This window comes from Thermobia domestica, chromosome 7 (genome assembly GCF_964235325.1).
Source record: "Thermobia domestica chromosome 7, izTheDome1.hap1.1, whole genome shotgun sequence".
Taxonomy (NCBI): Eukaryota; Metazoa; Arthropoda; class Insecta; order Zygentoma; family Lepismatidae; genus Thermobia; species Thermobia domestica.
The window spans coordinates 122,729,706-122,754,077 of NC_137460.1; the positions used below are offsets into that span (position 1 = coordinate 122,729,706).

The 24,372-nt window shown below is 35.2% G+C and overlaps 2 protein-coding genes across 4 annotated transcripts in view; one reads left to right on the forward strand and one right to left on the reverse strand.

Annotated features, from left to right (window-relative positions):
• LOC145690387 (uncharacterized) overlaps nucleotides 1-24,372 on the reverse strand; it is a 354,253-nt gene that overhangs the window by 141,231 nt on the left and 188,650 nt on the right. The window lies entirely within an intron of this gene.
• The window catches only part of LOC145689320 (pickpocket protein 19-like), a 65,786-nt gene that overhangs the window by 20,109 nt on the left and 21,305 nt on the right, over nucleotides 1-24,372 (forward strand). The window contains exon 5 of the mRNA XM_081763462.1: nucleotides 17,233-17,335. Within this exon, the coding sequence (XP_081619588.1) occupies nucleotides 17,233-17,335 (103 nt within the window). The remainder of the gene's footprint in view (nucleotides 1-17,232; nucleotides 17,336-24,372) is intronic.

Sequence of the window (24,372 nt, forward strand, 5' to 3'; positions counted from 1 at the left end):
CTTCTGAGACCCTGCGGGGGGACCCTGGGACAAAGTTTTTTTACCCCAAAAAGTTTGTCGTTGAAAATGATGGGATACGTGTTGGCCGCGTTTTCCACTTACCCAACCGTTTCCGAACAAATGACTCGATTCAAACTATTCTGCCATGTAATTTTTTTGTAGTTCTTACATTACAAAATATGTTGTAACTCACGATATTCCTCCCGGTGTTACGTATAACTTTGGGATTCATCTAGTTATAGCATTTCAAATTAAAACACAATTGTCTCGTTCGGATCTCAGCGGAGCCATTGCGTGACCCTTCCTTGTCAGATCTTTCGCAGTGACAGCAATAAAAATAATTCTAATTAATTTGCTACCAAGGAAGCTGACAAGAACTATTACGGAATTTTGCAAACAGATTCGTGCAACGAAAAAAAAACTGAAGGTGTAGGAGGAGGAAAGAAAAATCGAAAATAAAAATGAATTACGATATTGTCGTTGAAAAAGTGAAATCTGACAGTTGTAATAAATGATATAGCGATAACAATGAAGAAAGACTACAGTTTATGAAACTCATATTTCTGTATCCAACAGTTCACAAGTATGGAAACTTACAAGTAATACTGATAATGACAAACAACAGTAACGAATTAATTGAATTGGAAGAGAATAAAATTAACTGGCTAGAATTAATGTTTTCTCAATTGCCTCAAAGTTTTAATACAAATTTGCTAAGTAGTTAAACATACGACCAAAGTATGCTCTTATTAACTCCTCAATTTTAACATACCAGAGAAACTTTACGTATACATGTTCTTGGATGAGGCACCACTTTCTATTATTTTTAACTAATAGTACATCACATAGCACATACCAACTTGAGTAAAATTAGAGGCACAACTATTTACATATGTGTTTTGTAAGAGGTACAACACCGAGAGAAGTACAACTGTGTAATATAAGAGAAAAAAATATTTAAACATTAAAGAAGACAGGGAAGAATCAAAATGATGACATACTGGATACCAAAGTTTATTTTCATGGAATAAATTCGCCAGTTCAAACGAGAATGAATTTGTGATAGATCGTTGTATTGTACAGTTATATAGCCCATACAATCTTATCCACAATCTTGGCTTGACCCTACCAAGATCTTGTTTCCTTTTATCTAACTTTATAAGAAGACTGAGTCTGTGTGCAATTGACCTGATGTAGAGAAGGTGTCATGTTAATGGCGTCAACATCTAAATGGATTCAGGTTCAGTGATTGTACGTTTGGTTTGATGATGAGGCATTTGATGTGGGACATACACATTATACAATTCAAAACATGAAAGTAACGTGTCAATATGACAGTGGCAATTTTGGACGGACGTATGTTGAAGCCTGTTGAACTATACCTTTGAACATCCAAAGAATACGATATGTACTATACAACAGTTTCGGGATGAAGTTTGAAATTCATCTTTTAGACGATGATTGATTGGTTGATTCTTTTAACTTATCGCCTTTTGCAACACCAGAAATATGTGAGACTTGAATTTTAGCTTGAGATCAGAGTAGACTGAAATTACTGTAGCTAATTTCTTTGTCTCAACGTTAAATTTATCTTTTATGATAGGAGTAGTTCCGGTATGAGTTAATGTCACATTCTGTCCATGGATCTCTGAATTTGGGCGATGGTCTGTAACCAGGAATTATGGGATTACCCCTTTAAATTTCTGGATGGATACTTGGTTCATGCTTTAACTTTACGGAGAGGAACAAACGATCAGTTTTATATTTTGAAATTGACAAAACAAATTTTGTAGGATAGTTTAGGTAATAGTATATGTAACTCTGAAACTTCGGATGACATGTCTAATTCGGACAAAAAAATCTAATTTTGGAAGATTTGACTCTTATTAACTCTTTTTGATGATGAGATTTTATCACGTCTTATTGTACTAGTTGCAAAAGCATGTAAAAGATTCTTTAAAATGAAGTTTAATTATGGTGTGATAATATAGTTGTAAACACTGACTCATTCTCTGACATAAGACCATTTTACTATTATGTATCTCATTCAAAGGTGTACATAGAATCACTTTTTAGCTTTTAGAAATTGACAAAAAATAAAGTGTATTAGATATGGCACATAGATTTCTAAATTTGGATGGTTCATATTGTTTTCTACGACAGGTAAAATGCCAAAAATAGTATTTGGAAAATGTACGTTATGATTCATTCTATAATTTGTAACTATACTATTTCTTATTTTAGATTTAATGTTAGGTTCCTGGCAGATATAATTAACTAGAAATAATTGGGTCATCCCAATCTGAATCCTGGGTACACTGAATCCCAGGTACCCAGAAGATGTAAATTGGGTGGTCACTAAAATTTTCAAAAAATATAATTAGGGAAGACTATGTTATGATTCATTATTTCTATTTTATGTTTCATGGTACATTGATGGTAATATGGCAATATAGATATATTCCATGTAACTGCATTTGAAAGATAGGTATTTCCCTCGTCCTAAGAAAATTCAAGAACCAAATTAAAGAAATATAACTCTGAAAGTTTTATTTAACCGAAAATATTAATTTAGCATAGTTCGAATATTACGTCCCTGAAGAAAAAGAAAAATGTCAGCTAGTCCAAGTTATTTTTCCCAAAATTTTTAAATCATATTCGGGAGATATGACTTTTGAAATCGTGTTATGACAAGTTTTCGGGTAACAACATGATACCTGTTTGTGACGTGACTGTACATTTGTATATATTTGGAAACTGAATAACACCTGTTCCATGTTACTATCTGTCAAACAATTAAATACATGCTTTTCTCACGGGATAGTATCATGTGCTCCTCGCGGCTATCGGTAGTACGAAAATAAAATACTACGCATTACCCCATATCATTTCGCCATTAGATTACTATTTTCTGATCAGTTATAACAGTTCGTCCGTACATTCTATCAACGCTGTACTCCTTTTTTATGCATTGAACGAAAAGCAAAAAGAGTAAACACAATAAAAACAAAACAAGGAAACATGTTCCATGTGAAATTCTTTGCACATCTTGAAGAAATCTCAAGATGCAGCGTACCCGTGGTGTAATAGGTAACGCCGTGGACTCGGGGTCGTGAGGTCTTTAGTTCTATTCCCGCTTAACTCAATATTTTGTTTTCTTAACCACAATAGAAGTTTTCTTTATTATTTAGTCATACGAGAAAAGAAAATTGTGTAGAAACACAACATTTTACTTTGGCAGGCATATTCGCGCGAAGAAATGTTTCCATTTCTTGCAATCCAAACCGTGGACAATGAACTACTGAATAGCGTTATCGGCCTTTTTATAACAATGTCGAGGGTTGTGTCGTCTGAAACGCTGTACAGTATAGATATTAAACTCACAAGTTCAGTTTTCGACGAAAACAGTCCCTTTATTTTCAGAATTGCAAAACGAAAGAAAAAGTCACATGGCCGAAGCTATTGAAAGTAAGCGAGGAGGTGTATGGTGTATGTTAGATGTTTTTTAAGTTTACTCATGAACTTAATAATATTATTACTTTTATGGATTTACAAATAGAACTATAATCTTATTACAATTAGAAATAAAATATATTTGTTAGCTGGTAGCAGTTATGAAATTTGTTTCGCCCTTCTTCTAGGAAGGAAGATAAGGTGACATCCTGATTAAAATATGTCTTGTGACTAGCATGATTTATATTTTGTGTCATTCGTTTAATGTTTTATGAACTGTGAATGAAAAGTTAATAATCATTTATTGACGAGAATAAGAGTACAATTATAAGACCGAGTCATCTGTGTAAATTCTGACATAACGCGGTCTGGGATTCGAACTAACGAGGCCGTAGTAATATGCGTATATATGTCCCGTAACAAATCAATCAGTTTTCCTCTTTGTAATTACTGTCCGTCGTGGAGTATTTGATAGTAAGATAGTCTGAATATATTGAGGTCCGCTGATCGATGCCCACTCAGGCTCTACCATTTTTGTTTCTTGAGTACAAATACAAAAGGTGAAAAAAGCTTTCTCGTTACAAGAAATATAGAGCTCGGCTGAACCAAAGTTAAGCATTTTTAAAGAAACGATAAAATAGTTCGAGTATAAATGAAAGAAGTAACTAGAATAGGTATATTCTGGTAAAATTGTTTTGTTCTAGAGGATTGCGTTCATTTTCAATAGAAAGAGTAAACATAAATGTTACTGATTTAAATTTCTATTTAGAAAGAACGAATTTATTTGATCCGAAAAATGTAGTAGAAAAACCTCAAACATTTTTATGCAAACAAAAATATGGCTCATGCATCCATTTTGATACATCCTGCAATGTTGAGAAAACTACTCTAATATTGATTTATTTAGTTTGTGTACACTTCCTATACAAATTGATTTTTAAGGGATTATTTTAACTCTAGCTGAAGTCTTCACAGGTGTATGACAATATTTGTTGGTGGAAAACGAATGCCTATATTATCACAAATAAATTAAAGTATTCATCAATACAATGTATCCTCCAGCAATGTTGACAAGCGTCACATAGATGGCTTTAAATGTTCTGAAACATCCAGAATATACTTTAAAAAAATAATACTTTTTTAAAAAGTATCCTTGTTTTATAGCACCTTTCAATGAAATGTTCGAGCATTGTATTGTACTTTTAAATCACTTATGCCTTTCTTTCGCAAAAGTACCATTCTTTCCCCAATCTTTTAACATAGCACTACTTGTTAGATCTAATAATTGACACACCCACTTCTGATGAAAATAACTACTAACATAATCAACTAGAGTAAGCAACGTTTTCTATTCAATGTCCAACATTACATCACACAGTTCTGCTTTCCTAGCCTTATTAGAGTATCGAAGAAGAAGCTATGTTGACCTGAAAGTACGTATTTCGATTTCAGCGTATTAAATGAATAGTAATTGAGAACCAGGAGTTATTCGCAATCTTTATCATCACTCTCACAGATCTTTCCAATCTGAATTCTTTAGATCGAATGATTTAATAACAAGCCAAAACTGCTATTCCCAAATGTTTCACCATGATTTATGGAACTTGCAAAAGAGAGATTTAAAAATTATTGTTGCTTATGTAAGGCCATTTTAGACACGAAAATAGACCAAAACATTTTTTTGGACTTTAGATGTAATATTGTTTGTAGTGTGCGTCTTGAAACAGAATTAGTGACCCCTTCAAAATATTCATTTGTAGAATAAATATACAGAATAATATATACTAGTAGAATAGTACTTAAAGAATAATCTTGAATTTAGGTTCACTGCTTCCTTGAATACATGATTTTCAAATAAAATAACATTACCACTTTAACGATTTCCAGAATCACCAATAAATTTCATCTAAGATTTGAAGAAACAAGCATACTGGGGAGAATTTTATTGGTATGTAGGTTGGTACTTTTGATAAATGATTTTACTATACAACGCGTGCTGAAAGCTGTAAACAAGTACCCATTATGATGTTGTGATGTATATTTCGAAAGATGCTTATATGGAAGAGCAAACCTGTATGCGTTACAAACAGATGTGGTTGATTCTGCTGACTGTATCTTGTTCTGACATACATGGTTTCAACAGGATGGTGAAAGGATAATGGGAATCAGAACTGATAATTTTCAAATAGTAAGTTTATAGTTAAGCTAATTTATTGCTGCGTATAGGTAAAACGTAGCCATACAATGAACATGGACTAAATACATTTGAAACGAAAAATATTCATTGAATAAAATCTTCACAAAAATATTATCAAACAGACAATTTCTGAGCTCAAAATCTACTTAGTCAATTAGAAAATTGCGTGAAAGTAAAGTTTCAAACAAAACATTAATAACAAAACTAATTTTTTAATGGAAAAACTTGCAAACAGAAACGAACATAATATGAACATGTTTCATAAACAGAAAAGACATTTCGATCTATATTAAAAATTAAAGACAGATAATATGAAGTAAACCAATTTATTATCAAATGATTTTTTTGTAATTGTAAAAAAGATTAAAATTTTATTTGTCAACTTGAAGGTTTAGCAAATCAAACAGTGTTGAAGAAGAAAAAGATTTTCAATACGCAAAAAATGAACAAATTATATTAGTGGCCACAAACAAATTTTCCAGTTTCAAATCTTAAGTAAAAGTTTCAGCAGAAATTATACGAATCAGAAATGTTGTGGTAAGAAAAAAATTAAGCTTAACTGAAAATTTTATTCGTGTTTCAACTACTAGAATCAAATTGAAAATCATCATGTGCTTCATGAGTTATTTTCTTAGTGCAGTTTTTGGTTACGTGGTTCATGGTTCTGAAAGTTTTCTTTTCCTAAAACTCTTAGGTAACAATCATTCGTTACAGTGATAAAGATTCCAAAACTATATATGTTTTGATATTTCACCTTTATATATTTCTGTTTGTTTCAGAATATGTTTCTTAAACATTAGACTTACGAATCGGAGGCAAATACATTGTTCTATGAATATGACGTGCAATTATGTTTCACAGAAGAAAATTTTCCATGAATAACCTTAGATTACAAATCATAGCTACAAACTCTAAGCTTTAAAGTATGAAATAGTATATTAGTTGGTTTTAATAATCACCTATCAGGTAACAAATACAAAATATGGAGTTAATAAGGAGCAAGTATAAAACAATCGAATGTCATCAAATATAACTTCTCACCAATGATCTCAGACTATGATTTGTGATTACAAGCACTATGCTTAAAGTGTGAAATTGCTATTGTCTACGAATGGGTTTCAAAATACTTATCAGGTTTTGATATATAAATTTATAAGTACCTTTAAAGAAAAATAAAAAACGTCGATGTAACGTTAGAACACATGTAACAGATTATAGATACTTATCATATTTTAAATCATCAAAAGCTAAAGTTCAGAACAGTGTCATTCGTTTGGTTTTGAAGGAAATAAACATGGAGACGGACGTTAGAATATCTTCTTGGTTAAAAATTATGAAATATCAAGTTCTCTAAAACTTATTGAGCAACTTCAGGTAAACTTTGAGAATTATTGAGAGAAAAATGAATGCTTTTTGATAACATTAGGAAACAACATACGCACAATTTCGTTAGATGACTTTGTGACATTTTTCCGTTGATAAGGTAATTCTGTCACAATTAGACCTCTATGGTTTCTGCTGAAGAAATTTGAAACGTCTTTACAGACGTTTATTAAAACCCACTTAGCGTTATTTTGGGAGTTATGCAGGGACTGAGACATATGATAGTCTGACAGTGGCAGGCGATTACTATGGGTGGATACATTAAACCTCACAGCCAAGTTCTCTCATGTCTGAATGGTTTAGTTAAGGTGTATGCGGCCTGACAATGTCAGCGTGGTATACGACACCTTCTATGCTGGCCATTTCCGGCCGTATCGTTTACTTTGCTAGATGCGCCCACGCTAATTGCCGATAGGACGGTACAGATTTGAGTCCATCATTCCAGGAGATGGCAGAAACTTGTGATGCACGATACTCTTTCAATCACATAAAACACAGCTTAAATTTTCTTAGTGTGAGTGTGGGATCTGCAACAGAACGGAAGTTTTTCAAATATTCTTGTTGTAAATTATGAATTATGTATGTAAATTATGAAATAAATCACTTATCATGAACTGCTTTAGAAATAGCTGGAGTTTGTTACCTTTCAGAAGATGTTCAAAATGGAAAGTCGTTAGAGTAAATGCTTTTGAGTCAGAACATATGACAACCAAATGTTGAGATTCTTTCCGTATACAGTCACATTGTTTTGTGAAGGATGTTTAGAATATTTGTCATGATAGCTTATATGCCTGTCGTTCTAGATTATCAAAACATCATTATCTTATTATGTTGTTGGTGACCCATTCCAAGGAGCATCTTTTGGAGCATCCAAAGAAAATTGAAATTTACAGAACAAAAACTACTGAACTCTCCTTTGCGTGTTGCTTTTAAGAACTTATATTGCTCATGAAAGACATTCCTTTTAGTGTCCTGCGCAGCATTTGAGCTTTCGTCGAAGCAAACATGCAAAATATAAAATTAATTTATTGAAAGTTCACTCCTTTTTACGGCGCAATAACTAACATCTCATTATAAGAATAGCAACACTTTCTGTAGCCTACTAACTTCAATTATCAGCTTGCGAGTGATGTTAAGCCTCACTCACTGCTTGTTATAAATACTGAGATTTAGGACACCAAAGCCATAACATACATAAAATGCTCAATAACTTTTTATGACCTGATATGAATCAACGCATTATTATTACACAATGATAAATTAAATTATTAACAAGTTTGGTTCCTAGATTTAGAGAAGAGACTTGGTTTTCTATGACGCAAAATTGATGTACAGTGGGCCACAGAAATTCCTGAGGCAAAAAATCCGTTACTTAGGCAACTCAACTAACGCCCGCTCCAAGATTAAAAAATGAAATGAAATCTTTGAGTTTTACGTCCCACAATTATGCCGGTTAAGCTAAAGGAGACGGTGATTATGAGAAATGAATGAAATGGTGGAATGAAGAAAGTGAGAGGAAACGGGAGAACCCCGAGAAAACCCACGCACACGGTATTTGTCCACCACAAAGTTCACTTGGAGGGAGCAGGGTTTGAACCCGGAACCCCAAGCACCAGAGGTGAACGCTCTACCACTGAGCCACCGCGGCCCTTCGCTCCAAGATTAATTACGCCTGGTAGAGTAGCTAGAACAGCAGCATGAAGTTGACCCCCTGGTGAAAAGAACAAATCGTAAAGAGTGTTTTTGTGCAGAAGTGAGGCAAAACGCTGGCTGACGAAATGGCAAAAAGGAGTCTTTGCATACTTGTATTCACAGTACAGAGGACAGTACAAGAAAAACTATACGGACACTAGAGGTGCCGATGAGACGATAACAGTCGAGACACTTAAATAATCTTATAATTAACTCAAATGAGGGATTATATAAACAAGTTAACGTACTTCAAATGGCTATACATATATGCGTATCAAATAATATACGGATCGATTATGCGGTATATGTATTATTTTATATTTTTAAAGTAAACACAACGCCTTGCGCTGAGATTTAAAACTATTAACAGTTTTCCTACCTGCAAATCAATTAAACTATTGAAGTCAGGGGAAGAACCCAGCCCATAATGAAAATTTTGGTAGTCTAACAGGGCCTGAGCTCTTAGGTTCGCTGCCACTGATTGATACGCAATGTTACTTCGAAAGAAGAACTTGTCTGATTTCATTATTAGTTGAGTGACTTTTGCAAATGCCAAATATTGTTATACAGTAATTTATTTGTACATATTAAAAATGCAAAATTCAATAACACTTATACGAGTTGGATAACTTACCCGTACAAAGTGTATTTCTTCTTAGGTTGCAAACATAACTGAAGATTCGTGAGTTGTTTAATATTAGTGAAAATTTATACATTGAGACAGAAGGAGAAAAGGAGAGAATATAGTGTCAATAAACAACAATTTAAAAATGCACGAAATAACCGTTAATATCAAATATGGAACCATTAACAGAATTAACTCTGTAACTCGTTTTCTCCATTCATTTTCCTTCCTTTATTTTCAGGATTACATCATAACTGATTTTCGCCACTCGAGATTATGTTTCATTTAGCAGCATTCAGAAGGAGCTCAGCCTTGTAAATGAAACATTTAAAAAAAGTGTAAACAGCGAAGGCGATAATCTAACACGGATTGCCGGATTACGAAACTACACCGCTAACAACTCATCTAAAGGGTTACTTCTTCCTGCTCGCCTAAATAAAGACCCTTTTCTGTTTGCTGAAAACAGTAGCTTCTTAATAGTCAGATTGATTGTCAAAACACAAAATATGCAATTGAGGAATCGGACTGCACTATATCACTGTATTCACCAAATTATCAATATTACAGGTATTTTTAAAAACAAAATACAAAACTCCTTAATTTTGAATCAAATACGGCCCGTGTATTATACTCGTAAACAAACTAAAGACAAACCAATTGATGCGTAATAATCGTGGTTAAGTGGTCAAGGCGCTCGACCAGTAATTTGAAGGTAGTGCAATCGACTTAGATCCACGAACGACGAGTACCTTATTTACTTTAGAATTTTCGGTGGCGATTAATCGTCGATAACACACGTTTCATTTTCCTCTGATATTTGAATACTCGGATGTTTCAATACTTGATCAAATCTTCAGGAATAATAATAATAATAATAATAATAATAATAATAATAATTTTAATAATAATAATAATAATAAACTAATAATAATTATTATGTCATAGACGATTAAACGTCAGAAACTTCTTATCGCTCAGGGCATAACATTACAACCAGAAATGTAACATTTGGCAAACAGGAATATTTATTTTTGTATAGTGTTTCAACGAGAAGGGGAATTTCTCATCTAGTTTCTGAAACAAAACAAACAAAATTGAGACGAGAATTATCATTTTACATTGAAGATTGAACAAGGCTAACTCAAATTATCGTCTCGCTTTGAAGACAGAAATCGAGAAGAGACGAAAAGTATCGTAAACATTTCTCGATTCTCGAAATAGTGTATGTCCATTCTTTAAGTAACATTTGCTTTGTCGACTGAATCTTATACGCCATTTTGTTACTTTGTATTTCGGAGTTAATTGAATTTATTATGGTCTGTGTATTTATATTTGTAGGCAAAGCTTTTATAATTACTTCTGCATATCCTAAAAATTAGTTTATTATATGCCTAATAGTTCAATGATGTTAAGTTATTTTTATTACAGTTATGTTCCTGCAGAACGCACAGTAGCATACTTTCTACATGAAACTTTAGAGGAACGCTTTGGTTTAAAATTTTGGTTGTTGCAGAGGTGTGTCCTAGTGGTCCAGACAACCTCCCGAATTCCTTAATTATATGTACGTTTTACCTAATTTTAGGACAACTTTAAAAATTTTAATAACATTATTATTATTATTATTATTATTATTATTATTATTATTATTATTATTATTACTGAAAATTGTAGACCTCAATATCACGTTCTATTGCAATGTATATAAGCATACTAAAGTTGATTGGAAAAGAAAAAGAACGGATAAGAGATACTTTCAAGGGATTAGTAAATGAAATCTTTGAGTTTTACGCCCCACGGATATGACGGTTAGGCTAAAGAAGACGGTCGAGGGATTAGTGTCCGAAAGGAAACGAGAGGAGAAAAAGAAGTTGTCAGCTCCTGGACAATATTAATATCGAAACTTCGGATGCCTAAACAGAAACTAAGTAGGATTTGTCTTCACCACGATACATAGTAACACGCTTTCTTTGGATAAAAGACTTTGGAGTATGTATGCGTTATATTGATATTTTATCAAAATATATTGGGTTGGCAACTAAGTTCCCGCAGCTTTTTAAACTGGAATTATCTGTACGACATTAAATACTTTTGGCACGAAATTGTACATCATTCGAAAGAGAATATATTGTTCTACCTAAATATATGTTTCGTTTTTACTAAGATACAATTTTTTCGTTATTTACAGATCATTAATATAAAATGTCAAGTTGAGAAGAATGAGCATTTTCGACACCTCCTTCGTTTTGCCTTTAATCGAGGTTCTAAGGCCATAGAAGGTACTAGCAACATTTGTGCTGTGTATGGAGTGTGTGCTGTAGCCGAAATGAACGCCCGTGATTGGTATGCAAAGGAAATTTTGACCTCAAAGACGCCCCTCGTTCTGCCCGTCCAGTTGAGTTTGATGAAGAGCTATTGAACCAACTTTTACATGAAAATCCGCGGCAAACAACAAGGGAACTGGCAGAGACAATGGATTGCTTCTACACTACTGTAGAGAAAAATCTTCACTCGATGGGCAAAGTTCAGAAGTATGGAGCATGGGTGCCTGACACTAAAAACGGCGGGAACTTAGTTGTCAACCCAATACATACCAATATAAAAAGAATAGTTCCTATTTACACATTTTGGTTGAACGGGTGTATGGAACGTGTTGGAAATGGCGAACGAAAATATTATTATTTCTAGCAGTAGGAGTAATAGTGGAAGACGTTCGGAATAATTGCTCGCAAACAATATCGTTTCAGACACATTTATGACTCATTCTAGGCCATAAGCATGACCCTTAGGGCTCGTAATCAGGAATTGTTTGCTAAACACGTTACCTTTTCACACAATACGAATCAAGGTTGTAGACAGAGATGTGACGTCATTTTGCTAATATTTCCCCTTTGAAGACAGCCGTCTCGACTCTAACTTATAACACCGAAAGAAATTGAGTATTTTTCATTTTATTACACATGAGAAGTATGGATATTGTAATTGATAAAAACACCTTACCGCAGCGAGAATTGAACCCGGGACCCCTGAAATACGAAACGAATGCTCACGCCACTACACTAAGAATGCTCAGTTAAGTAACAGTCAAAAACACTCGTTAATTAAGCAAATTGAACACGTTTACGCTAACCACGAAACACACTGATTTTTATGACAAAATACAATAGTCGAGAGACTTCTAATTTAAATTAAAAAACAAAAATAAACATATACTGCCTCAGACCACTTTCTTTTCTGATTCACCGAAAGTATCTCCCTAACTTTTCTTTATTATACTTAGTATACTCGTTTTACAGTTATATCCAGTAACCTTGATTGGCAGGGACAGGAACACAGATACATCGAGGACATATACTATTTCAAAGGATCTAACACCCGGAATTGAACACGGGACCGCGAGAACTGAACTATCTGAGGCAGTGATGGATTGGGTCAATGAAAACTTGACCCACCACCCACCATGACCCACCATGACCCTCTACGAACCATGATCCACTATGAACCACCAAACACCGACCTGCTCCGACCTACTACCTACCAAAACACATGATTATCAACTCTGAAACATGATACACAGCCTCTTCTCTACTGACTAAAGAGTTTATACTTGTAATAAAACCAGGATGTGAAATTCTCACTAATCGGAGTTTGAATTTTTACGGTCACTCGCTCAAGCGCTGGTCTGATACAACAACGGTGGTTCTGACCTTTTCAATATAAAGTGATAAAGTGTTAGTCATGTGCCAAATTTCTATGAATTTGTATTAAATTTTAATGATATAATTATTTCCTTGTTGAATTATTGATACTTTTCAGTGGTAAAACGCATGGAATTTGAAAGTCCCAAATCAAGATAAGTAGACTAACATATAGTCCAAACTTAAAATTTCTGTGTAATTAAGCATACATTACAAATTTTATGTCTATTTTTCTCACTACTTTATTATTGCTTGATTTCTCCGTGCCCTAAACGCTCAATATAATAAACATAAGCTTCAACAATTATTATAGTAGAAAGCGCATGGTTTCTGTTTCTCAATTTGTTTGTGAATTTGTTTCCCAACTAATGTCGATCATTTTCGATTATTTTTACAATCCAACCTACCACCAATTTTGCATATATAGAAAGTGCCACCTTCCTCCATAAAGAAGAATTTTAAAAAAATGCTATGAGACGTTGTGTTCATTTTCAATAAAGAGCTATTAACGACTTGTGAGATACACATTTTTTTTCGCAAAAATTCGGTTCCCCACAACCCCTTATGATATTATTTTCAAGAAAGTGATACAATAATATCACGGTTTGTATTAAGGCCAACTATATACCAAAAGTTATTTCATTTGACTTTGCAATTTCGCCGTGATTATCTGGCACACATAGCTACATGCATTAGTGATTCAAAAATGTATTGTTTCCAGTAGTTAGCTCCTCTAAAAATTTGAAGGCTGTGTGTCTTGAAAGCCAAGTAGCAGTATAAGTCCTATTGCTATTATTGCAATTACAATTATCAATGTCCTAAATGCCTGAAGTTCTTTTTTTCATTTAGAGATACTCATATCAGGTACGTAAAGAGAACAAAATGAAAAAAAGAAGTGTAATGGAGCCCTTGAAAGTAAAACGTACACAAATTCACCAATGTTCAGAAGCATAGTTTTCAAGGACGCTCGACCCTAGCAATAGGAGCTAAATACGCGGTTCTGATTAGTTGAAATTATCCGTTTCTCGTCACCTACCACAAATATAGCAGAAATCAACAATCTACTACTGTCGGTCTTCGTGGCCGAGACTGCTAGCACAACTGGTTTGTAGTTATGATTATTTTTGGCGTGGGTTCAAACCCGGCTCAGAGAAACTTTTTTAATTCTTATATTTTACTTTTATTAAGTTTCCATAACACTTTTGCCATCAAAATATGATAAATAACACTCAAAAGAGTGATTTACTTACTTTACGCGTGCAGGTTTGCTACACGACTTCATAGTATATGTAGTAGTAATAGTAATAGTAGTAACAACGGGTTAGAAGCCCAGCAGGGCTCGTTTTGTTCAAACTTGACTGCCATGATATTAATTTAACCTCAGCTGCTTCTTCAATTTTCTTCTTTAATTCCAACAAAATGAATTTTCTTCTATTACTATAATACACAATACATAAAGCAGAAGGTTTGGACAATCGCAAACTGCAAGCAAGCGTGTATTTAGTTCCTTTGGCTAGGATTGAGTGTGAAAAAATATAACTTACTGTTCTGAAGATACTGTCTATAATGCAGTAAGTAGAGTGGGTTGGTAGATTAGACTGGTTCGGTGGGTAGCATTGGGTCATCGTGGGTGGCAGTAGGTCATGGTGTGTAGTGGGTCGCAGTGGCTCACATGTTGTTGACCCTAGACCAACTGATCCACTCACAAAACTCGATCCACTTGAGCCACTGACCCACAGACCAACTTCCACTCTGATCTGAGGGGGATACCTTGTTCGTTCCCAAGGTAAAATACAAGTAAGCTTGAAGTGGACTACATCGTGCTCGTGGGTTTTCGCGGGGCACTCCAATTTCCTCCCATTTTCTATTTTCACTAATTTGCCCATCAGAATTCACTTGCTTTAATCATGTTCTCTCTTAACCTAACAGGCATAATAGTAACATTAAACGCAAAGATCACGAAATATCAAAAGTGCTAATAACAGTATACCAGAAGTGCGTAAAAGACATGATGAGTTGCAACGAAACTTTGTGTAGGGACAATACGCAAAAAATAAACGAATATGTGTTTTTTTTACTTTCTGCGGAATAAACAGTTTTAGTGGACAAAAGCCCCCATCCAAAATTTTGAGATTTGACGGCCGAAAAAAAATGGACACGGAATGAGGGAATATGTCTTTCATATTTTCTTGGAAACAAAGGTTGGGTGGGCACGGATTCCGGAAAGCCTTTGATCACGAAATATCAAAATATCTAATAACAGTATATAAGAAGTGCCTAAAGGTCATGAAGAGTTGCAACGAACTTTGAGTAGGGACAATACGCAAAAAGGAAATAAAATTTTCATTTTCTGCGGAAAAACTGTTTTAGAGTGCAAATACCCTACCCAAAATTGTGAAAGTCGACGCCCTACATTCAAGAAGTAATGGACTGAAGTGAGTGTAATTGTGCAAAGGTATTGTATACATAAAATGAGGCAATATGTGTTTCGTATTTTCCAAAAAAAAAATGAGTTGATTGGATCACAAAGCCTTCCGAACCTTTGATTACGAATTATCAAAAGTGCTAATAAGTATACGTCAGAAGTGCCTAAAGGATATGAAGGATTGCAACGAAATTTTGTAGGGACAATACGCAAAAAATAAGCAAACATGTGTTTTTAGCTTGTGGGGAGAAACAGAGTTGGTGCCAAGGCCTCTTCCGCAAAAAATAAATATTATCGTAGAAGTACGGGAAGGAGTGGATAGAAGCGATTGAAATTACGTGCAGATATTGTATATGTAAAATAAGACAATTCGTTTTTCTCAATTGTCTCTATCCGATTTGGTTTAAATTTGGCACACCAAGAGTAAACAGAAAACGAAACATGTTTTTGTTTATGTGGAAAAATATTGTAAGACAAAGACTCCCCCGCTGAAATACTATAAAATACACCATAGGTAGGAAACGGCTAGTGTAAAAATAGTGAAATGTTACCTAACAGTTAGAATCGATACAGTGAATTTCGAGTGTGTCCTGTTTCTATCCTCAAAAGCTCAAGATCAAAGGCTGAACATTGCGCACTCTAACGTGGTACAACAAACAGACAGACGTGGTACATGCAAAATGCGTGTGGGTTTATTTTTTGTTTGCTTTTGATGTGCCAAATGTGAAGCAAATCGGATGGGGCCAATTGGGAAACACGAATTGCCTTATTTTACATTCACAATATCTACATACAATTTCATTCGCTTCGATCAACTCCTTCCTGCACTTCTCCGATAATGTTTACTTTTTTGCAGGAGGCTTTGGCCCCAACACTGCATCTCCACACAAATTAAAAACACATGTTTGCTAACTATTTGCATATTGTCCTTACACAAAATGTCGTTGCAAATCTAAATATCCTTTATGGATTCCAGACGTATACTTATTAGCAATTTTGATAATTCGTAATCAAAGGTTTGGAAAGGTCTCTGCCCCAACCAACTCTTTTTTTTTTAAGGAAAATACGAAACACATATTTCATCTTTTTACATATACAATATCTGTGCACAATTACATTCACTTCAGTCCACTTCTTCTTGCCTTTAGAACGTCAACTTCCAAATTTTGGGAGGGGGCTTTCGACCCCTAATACAGGTTTTTTCGCAGAAAATAAATAAAACACGTATTCGTTTATTTCTTGCGTATTGTCCCTACACAAAGTTTCGTTGGAACTCTTCATGTCCTTTTGGCACTTCTTACATTATTTTGTGATCTTTGCGTTTAATGTTCCACGTTTATGCCTGTTAGGTTAAGAGAGACCATGATTAAAGCAAGTGAAGTCTGATGGACGAATTAGTAGAAGGAGAAAGTGGGAGGAAATTGGAGTGTCCCAAGAAAACGTCGATATTCGCCACTTCAAGGTTACTTGCCTTGGGAATAATCCAATTTTCCCACCCTGAATTTTAGTCAAGTTTGTATAAGTTTCATTCATCTTGTATGGTATATACTATTCTTGTTATTATTTTGTTTCAGAAAAAAATCAAATCAAGTTCGAAAGTATTCATTTGTCTGAACAGAAATTAAATAAGTTATTAAGCATGAGTAGTCAGATATCTATTTCTTATGGTACCATTATGAAAATAATATATGCCACTACATAATTTAAATGTGAAGAAAGTGTGCTGTATATTTGGTTCAACTTAAGTTCTCAATTGTTATAGGGGTGGCTATGAGTATGCAGAGGAAATGGTAAATAACGCATCCCTTCGGAGTGTTGAGAAACCTCCTCTTAAAGCCATTGGTTTTGTACCAATTGGAACGAAGGTAATATACGTCATGTACATTTATATTTTATATTAAGGTGGTCCTTATTTTTGACTTCCGATTTTTTTAAGTCTCACCCCCTAAAATGTTTCTATATCACACTAAAGTAACCCATGAGAAGAATTAGCTCAATTTAATGATATTAAATGGTGTCCAAGTGGCATCAAATTTTTAATGCGTTTACATTATATATTATGAAGGAAAGGTACCTTGCATATTTGGAACGGCAGAGAGGGAGTGACACTATATCACAGATAAGTATAAGAAGACAGAATCCTATCTACTATTGTACATCACAACGATTGCTACCATCTTGAAGTTTGCTTTCTTGGAACCAAGTTCAAATTTTTTTATATAAAGGATTCACATGACATCGCACTTCAGGGTAGCTTTCCATACACACATGAAAACACACATATGATATTTTTTCAAATTATATGTTATGATTTAATAGTTTCATGATTATAATATCTACTTTGTCTTTCTTACTTACATGATACCTTTGTTTCACAATGTATCCTGTAAATATACGGATATGAATGTGTTTGTGTGTGATGTTTAATCTAGTTTCTATAAGATTAGCCGAAGCTTACGGTTTAATTTGGTATTTCTAGCTTTCTTGCTTGTGGCTGTTCTCAAAATGCTTCACTATATTGACTAGTATATTTCCGAAAAGCTTCTACAGATGCTGTCATGCTGAACATAAATAGTGCATTGTCATCACGGAAAAAGTTAGAGCTAAGACGACGGCTTCAGTAACGGACATTTAATAAGCATTTCACACTCATGTTCTTTGCCAGCAATCACAGATGCGAATAACTGCTTCAAGGTTCTCTAATGCTTGGTAGAAGTATAGACAGTAAGTATATGATCGGTAGAGTCTTCTTCCTTCTGGGCTAGATGTAGATGCATCTTTAGCTTCTTGAATACGCGGATTAGCACACGAATTCGAATGCTTCAACTTTCTGAGGTATTCATCAGTGTCATCGGCTGAAGGTACGGGTAATAATGTAGTTTATGTATATTATCTCTGAACGCAGTTGCATTATTACCACGTTCAGATATACTAGTAATATTAATAAAGTACGTAAAAACTTTTTTTTGAAACTTTTCTGTCGAAAATTGCCCTTGCCGAAGAAATGTGGCAGCGAACGCAAAAGTAGAGAAGAGAAGAAGAAACTGAATGAAATGTGTAGAAAGAGATGAATGGGAAATTATATGAGCATGATTCGCAGTGCAGCATACATACCCTTCTTAATTACCTTACTCTGTGAAAGATTAACATGTCTTTACTCATTCTTTACTTTTTGTATGTATTCTAACACCGACAGTACCTACAATGAAGAATAATTTAAACTTTCTGCTGTCAGTTAGATGACCTTTCGCCCCTGTGCATATATATTGTATAATGGTACATATATGTGCAAACGTATACCTATTGTGGGACAAGAGGTTTTCCAGCTGAATAATTACGTAAATCTTTCATATACTTAATACGATCTGGGTGTAGGTGTGTATGTTGTTCTACAAACCAGGTCTTTTCTTTCCTTTAGTCATTTCTCTATACACATTTCATTCGACTTCTTCTTCTTCTCTTCTCTATCTTTGCTCTTACTGCCAAATGTGCGAGGGCTCGTGTGCACAAAATCCGTTTCTCTGGAGAAAAATATATATTCGATCTTTATGAATATTGTCCGGAGTCCGATTCCTACTGGAAGTAAATTAAAATTCGAACTCATTTAGGAGGATTTTATTCCGACTTAAACTGTAAGTCTATCTCATTTAACCTCGGCGGAGAAACAGGGTTTAGAACTCGAATAAACAGTAGCAACAACAACAACAGGAATCAGGATGTATTAGACGCGATCTACTGCTTAAAATAAAACTCGAACCACTATACCTGTCTCTATTCGAGAGAAATATACCTACTGAGAATCGACACAGTGCCACAGCATAGGAAGTATATTTGCTGCAGGTTTGACAATAAGGACAAAAACTTAGGGCTAAGGCATTTCGGATAGTAAGGTCAAACGAGAAAAGAGTTGATTGGTAGGCTAATTAAGGTTTAAAGTACCCTTTTTCAGAAGCGTGGGCAAAGACATTAATATGGGGTTCGAAAGATGAGCTTACATTGGACAAGTATCTCTTGTCGATGGTTTGTAATTTAACTGAATATATAACAGAGCATCATGAACAAAGACTCCCTTTTCAGAAAATTCCCTTATCATGTGATATAAACTCGGATCGACTGTAATAATCGATCCATTTCCTTCAAACATTGCCTTCTATGAACTAGGTTAAGAACTTCCAAACAAATAAGTTCAGCATTCTGAAAGTACAGCCAGATTCCAAATTTTGGGAATTTAGTGCTGATGCACATGAACAAAAACGATAGCCGTGACCATCCACGATCATTTTGAGCGCTGTTCTTAAAGGGTTGCCGTAATATTGCAACGATCATTGCCATAATTGATGCCAAAACATGATTGAAACAAATCTGTGAATACCAGTTCAAGCTGAAATTTTAAAATATACAAGAACGTATGTATAGAAGTGAATAAATTAATACAGAAGAAGCGTCTATGAACTCATCCGCATGTCAAATTCCTTCACGATTTACACTTTATGTGATAAAGTGATTAGCTCATAGTGAAATTCGAACGCAGGCTTCTATCACAAAGGACGAACATGGTGACTATTTTTCAAGAGGATGGCCAGAAGAAATGTTTCTATATAACTCAATCATTTGGACGTAACATTGAGAAAGTTAACTTTGCTATAAATTAATTTAGTTCTTCATCCATTCCTCAAATTCCCATGATCCATATTTACTGAAACATTCACCGCTGAAATTCTGAAATATTATCACTTCTGAATCATATATTTAACAGATATTTGATAGTGGTTTACTTTCGATATAATTTTGTTTATACCACGTAACGTTTCTTTAGTTATACGAGTAAATGGAGAAAGATCTGTTCTTGGTGCATAAAATTAAAACAGATAGGCAAGTAAGAACATGAAATGTCAAAATGAAATTATATGAATTGCAGGTGATACTTTCTTTGACTATCGTTCTTTATATTGAAATAAACACGTGAAAGGAAAAATAACCTAAGTACCACTTATATATATATATATATATATATATATATATATATATATATATATATATCTGCTAATGATTATGACAACAAACACTATTCGAAGCTTTCTTGCACCCACTGGCAAACGTGAAGTATATTAAGAGGGTGGGTCGTTTTGCCACTTTTTCTTCGGAACGAAATGTAATACCTGGCAAAAGTAGCCCACTCATATGGACATTACAGGTGTAGATTTTTTTTTCAATTCGGATAATATCTTCTGTGAGAACTATTGTCTCAAAGATTCAAAATTTCACTGAAAATTGCAAAAAATACCAAAATTGTTCATTATTTTTAGTTATGTTAAAGTAAACATATTTTTGGGTTTATACATGCTAGATGCTATGAAAACTGACATTCAAATATAAAAATGCCAGTTATATGCCCCTGCGGTGGGATAGGGGTGCCTCCTCTGGGGCCGGAAAAGGGGGCAAATTCAGTAAAATTAAGCATTTCTACAGCTATTTTCGTCCTTGTCTTTTCCTTCGACTGGTGGTTCATAGCGGTAGCAGAGCATTGTTATTTTAAACGATGACACTCCCAGTCCTCCAGCTCACAATATCACAACGTTCTTCTCCAGCCACCAATCTGTCTAACTCACCGTCGCAGTCAGGAACGAATCGGATACGCTTCGAATTGGGCGCCATTTCTCAAGTGCTATATTTTGTTACTGTTGCCTTCAGCTTATATGAATTGGCCGTTACAGATAATAGTTTGCTAACCACTATTTTTACAGAATATACGCCAGTTCCTTCTTGATCAAAGAGGTACCACAATTGGTCGCATCGGGTCAGTTGATTTAGCAGTAACAAAACATATTATGAAAAGGGCTGAAACTTCGTGTAAAAGGCGTAGACATGAGTTTCCTTTCTCAATCATCTGCTTCAAATGACATCCAAAACTTTAGTGACAATGAAGTACACATTGAAGGCAAAGCAGAGGATAGCTCTTCTGAGGAAGAAACCAAACCCAGAGACGGAACATCTAAACCGAAGCTAGATTTGACTGAAACTGTTCTGATTGCTAAGAGATATAATTTAAGCGAGAGGGCTGGTCATATATAACATCAACTGTACTTAAGACAGCTTTAAAGGCTGGAATCATAACATCTCAACAATCTAGCGACATAACATCTGCTTGAATTGTGGGCAGGAGCAAAATAAGAGGTGCGAAACTTAAAGTTGCTCGGAATTTAAAAGAAAGTTCTAGAAATGATGATTCCATTAAAACCTCTACTCTAATGGTCGAAGGGATGACATTAAAACACAGACAGGATCATAAGAGAAGAGCACTTATCGTTGGTCACGTGACACCATCCTCTGGCTCTGCACACGACGAGACCACGACTATTTTCGAGTACATCATGAACCAACGCAAAGTTGGCTTTGATGAAGTTGAGGTTCTTGGGTGTGATGGTACAAACTAACACTGGTTGGAAGGGAGGTATTCTTCGAAAATTAGAGCAACTAACAGGACAACCTATGCAATGGGCTGTTTGTCTCTTGCATTTTATGAACTGCCTCTCCGAGCTCTCTTCACGCATATTCAAGGCGCTTATTCAAGTTCTATTCTTACACAGGTCCCATAGGCTCAAAAGTATCTGACTGTGTAAAGCTTCCAGTGATGCCATTCAAACCAATAAAATGTGACTTACCTCATCATAGTCCAGAATAGCTCAGAAAACTCAGTAAATACCTGAGATACTTGTCCAGATATGCAAAGCCATTGACTCCGGAGCATGCCCGGAAGAGCTTGCTTCTACGATCCCTAGCAAACTAAACAAAGCTCGCTGGTTTACTACTGCAAACAGAATTTTAAGATTAGGGGCCGCGGTGGCTCAGTGGTAGAGCGTTCACCTCTGGTGCTTGGGGTCCCGGGTTCGATCCCAGCCCCCGCCAAGTGAACTTTGTGGTGGACAAACACCGTGTGCGTGGATTTTCTCGGGGTTCCCCCGTTTCCTCCCACTTTCTTCATTCCACCATTTCATTCATTACTCATCATCACCGTCTCCTTTAGCCTAACCGACATAACCGTGGGACGTAAAACTCAAAGATTTCATTTCAGAATTTTAAGATTGTATATTGCACCAAAGAAACCAACCAAAAAGTTAGTAGAAATTGTGACATTCATACTTACAGTGTATGTGGTTATGCAATACCGTGTCAGAACAGACTTCCATTGCTGATGATCCTCGTTACGTCTTTGAGACCATTCATAGGTCTAGATACTTACCAAGGAAATACCAGGCTGTAATCCGTTCATCCATTCAGACGAATGCATTCTTCGCAATCCCGGAGAATGTTCTCGACGTGATAACTGATGGTCGACTTGCTGTCCGACAAGATACATTACATAAGATTCTTAGTGCTCGAGAACACGAAGCAGGGAATCTCCATAACTCCATTAGATATAACATCATTCCCAGTCTGAATTTTGAGGCGAAAGATTACACTGAAATGATCTTTTGGGAAAGCACTGATGTTTCAATAACTGTAACACCAGTTCTAAGGACGGTATCAAACAAACAGCTCATGGACAAACGTTCACTTCCTGACAACACTGTGCCAGAATGGTCCGTCACCGTCTATCCGTGCCACACTCTGGCAGTAGAGCGGATAGTGAAATTAGTCACTGAAGCAGCCTCCCGAGTATGTGGCAGTGATGCTAGAGACAGGATGTAAGATCAACCTTACTTTCTAGACAAGCTGTGTATAAATTTCAATCAAAGTCCCAATTTGTGACAATTTTTCCTGACAGTGACGATCGAATAAAGTTCATCCGGTCCTACATATGGCTGATTGATTGGGTAGGGCTGGCGGAAGAGCCTTAGGTGCAGCCATCTCCACGTGGTGGGCTCTGGGTCGCTTGGCCAGGCTGCATGGCCAGGTGAACGAAGTGATTTACAACCGCTTAACTGTACTGAATTTGTCCCCTTTTCAGGCCCCAAAGGAGGCACCCCTATCCCCCCCAAGGGCATATAACTGGCATTTTTATACTTGAATTTCAATTTCCATAGCTACTGACATGTATTTAACCAAAAATATGTTCACTTTAATATAACTAAAATTAAAGAATAACTTTGGTATTTTTTGTAATTTTTAGTGAAAATCTCAAACTTTGAGGCAATAGTTCTCACAGAAGATATTATCCGATTTGAAAAAAAATCTATACCTGTAATGTCCATGTGGGTAGGACACTTTTGCCAGGTATTACATTTCGTTCCGAGAAAAAAGTGGTAAAACGCTGCACCCTAGTTATTTGCATATATTGTTATTGTAGACTGTTCCCATAATGCCCACCGACATCGATTTTACAGAATTTGAGAAATAAATTTCACTTTTTATTTTGTGGTCAATTTGAAGGGATTTTGTTATACTACCATTAAGTAACCCATATACACCATATTACGAATCAATCATTATGGAACAATTTAATGTGTTAGGCGCAGCATTTGTACCAATCTTTGAAAATTTCATTTACAACTATTTTCTTTTTCTTTTTTAATTGATTTTGTGAGTAATAGTGCATTCAGTATAAAAGTACAACAAGATTTTTTTTCTCTCTCTCTGTCTGTGTGTGTGTGTATGTGTTTCTAGTTTCCGGTAGAGACCTGCGGGACCGGACCGGGCTTGGGCGGGCCGACACTGTTATTTCTTTGGGCCGGGCCGGGCTTGGGCTAGCCGACATTGATTTCTCTTCAGGTCGGGCCGGGCTGGGGCCGATCAATTGCAATTCTTTAATAATTATTGACTTTCGTTAAACGATAATTGGAATAAAGCCAAACGTTGAAGAAGTGTGTCCGTGAAAATGTAACAAAGAATGCAACAGCTATTTACAGTTTGTGTTGCTTAGCGGCTCCACCTTCACTATAGAGGATTGCAGGCATTATGCGGT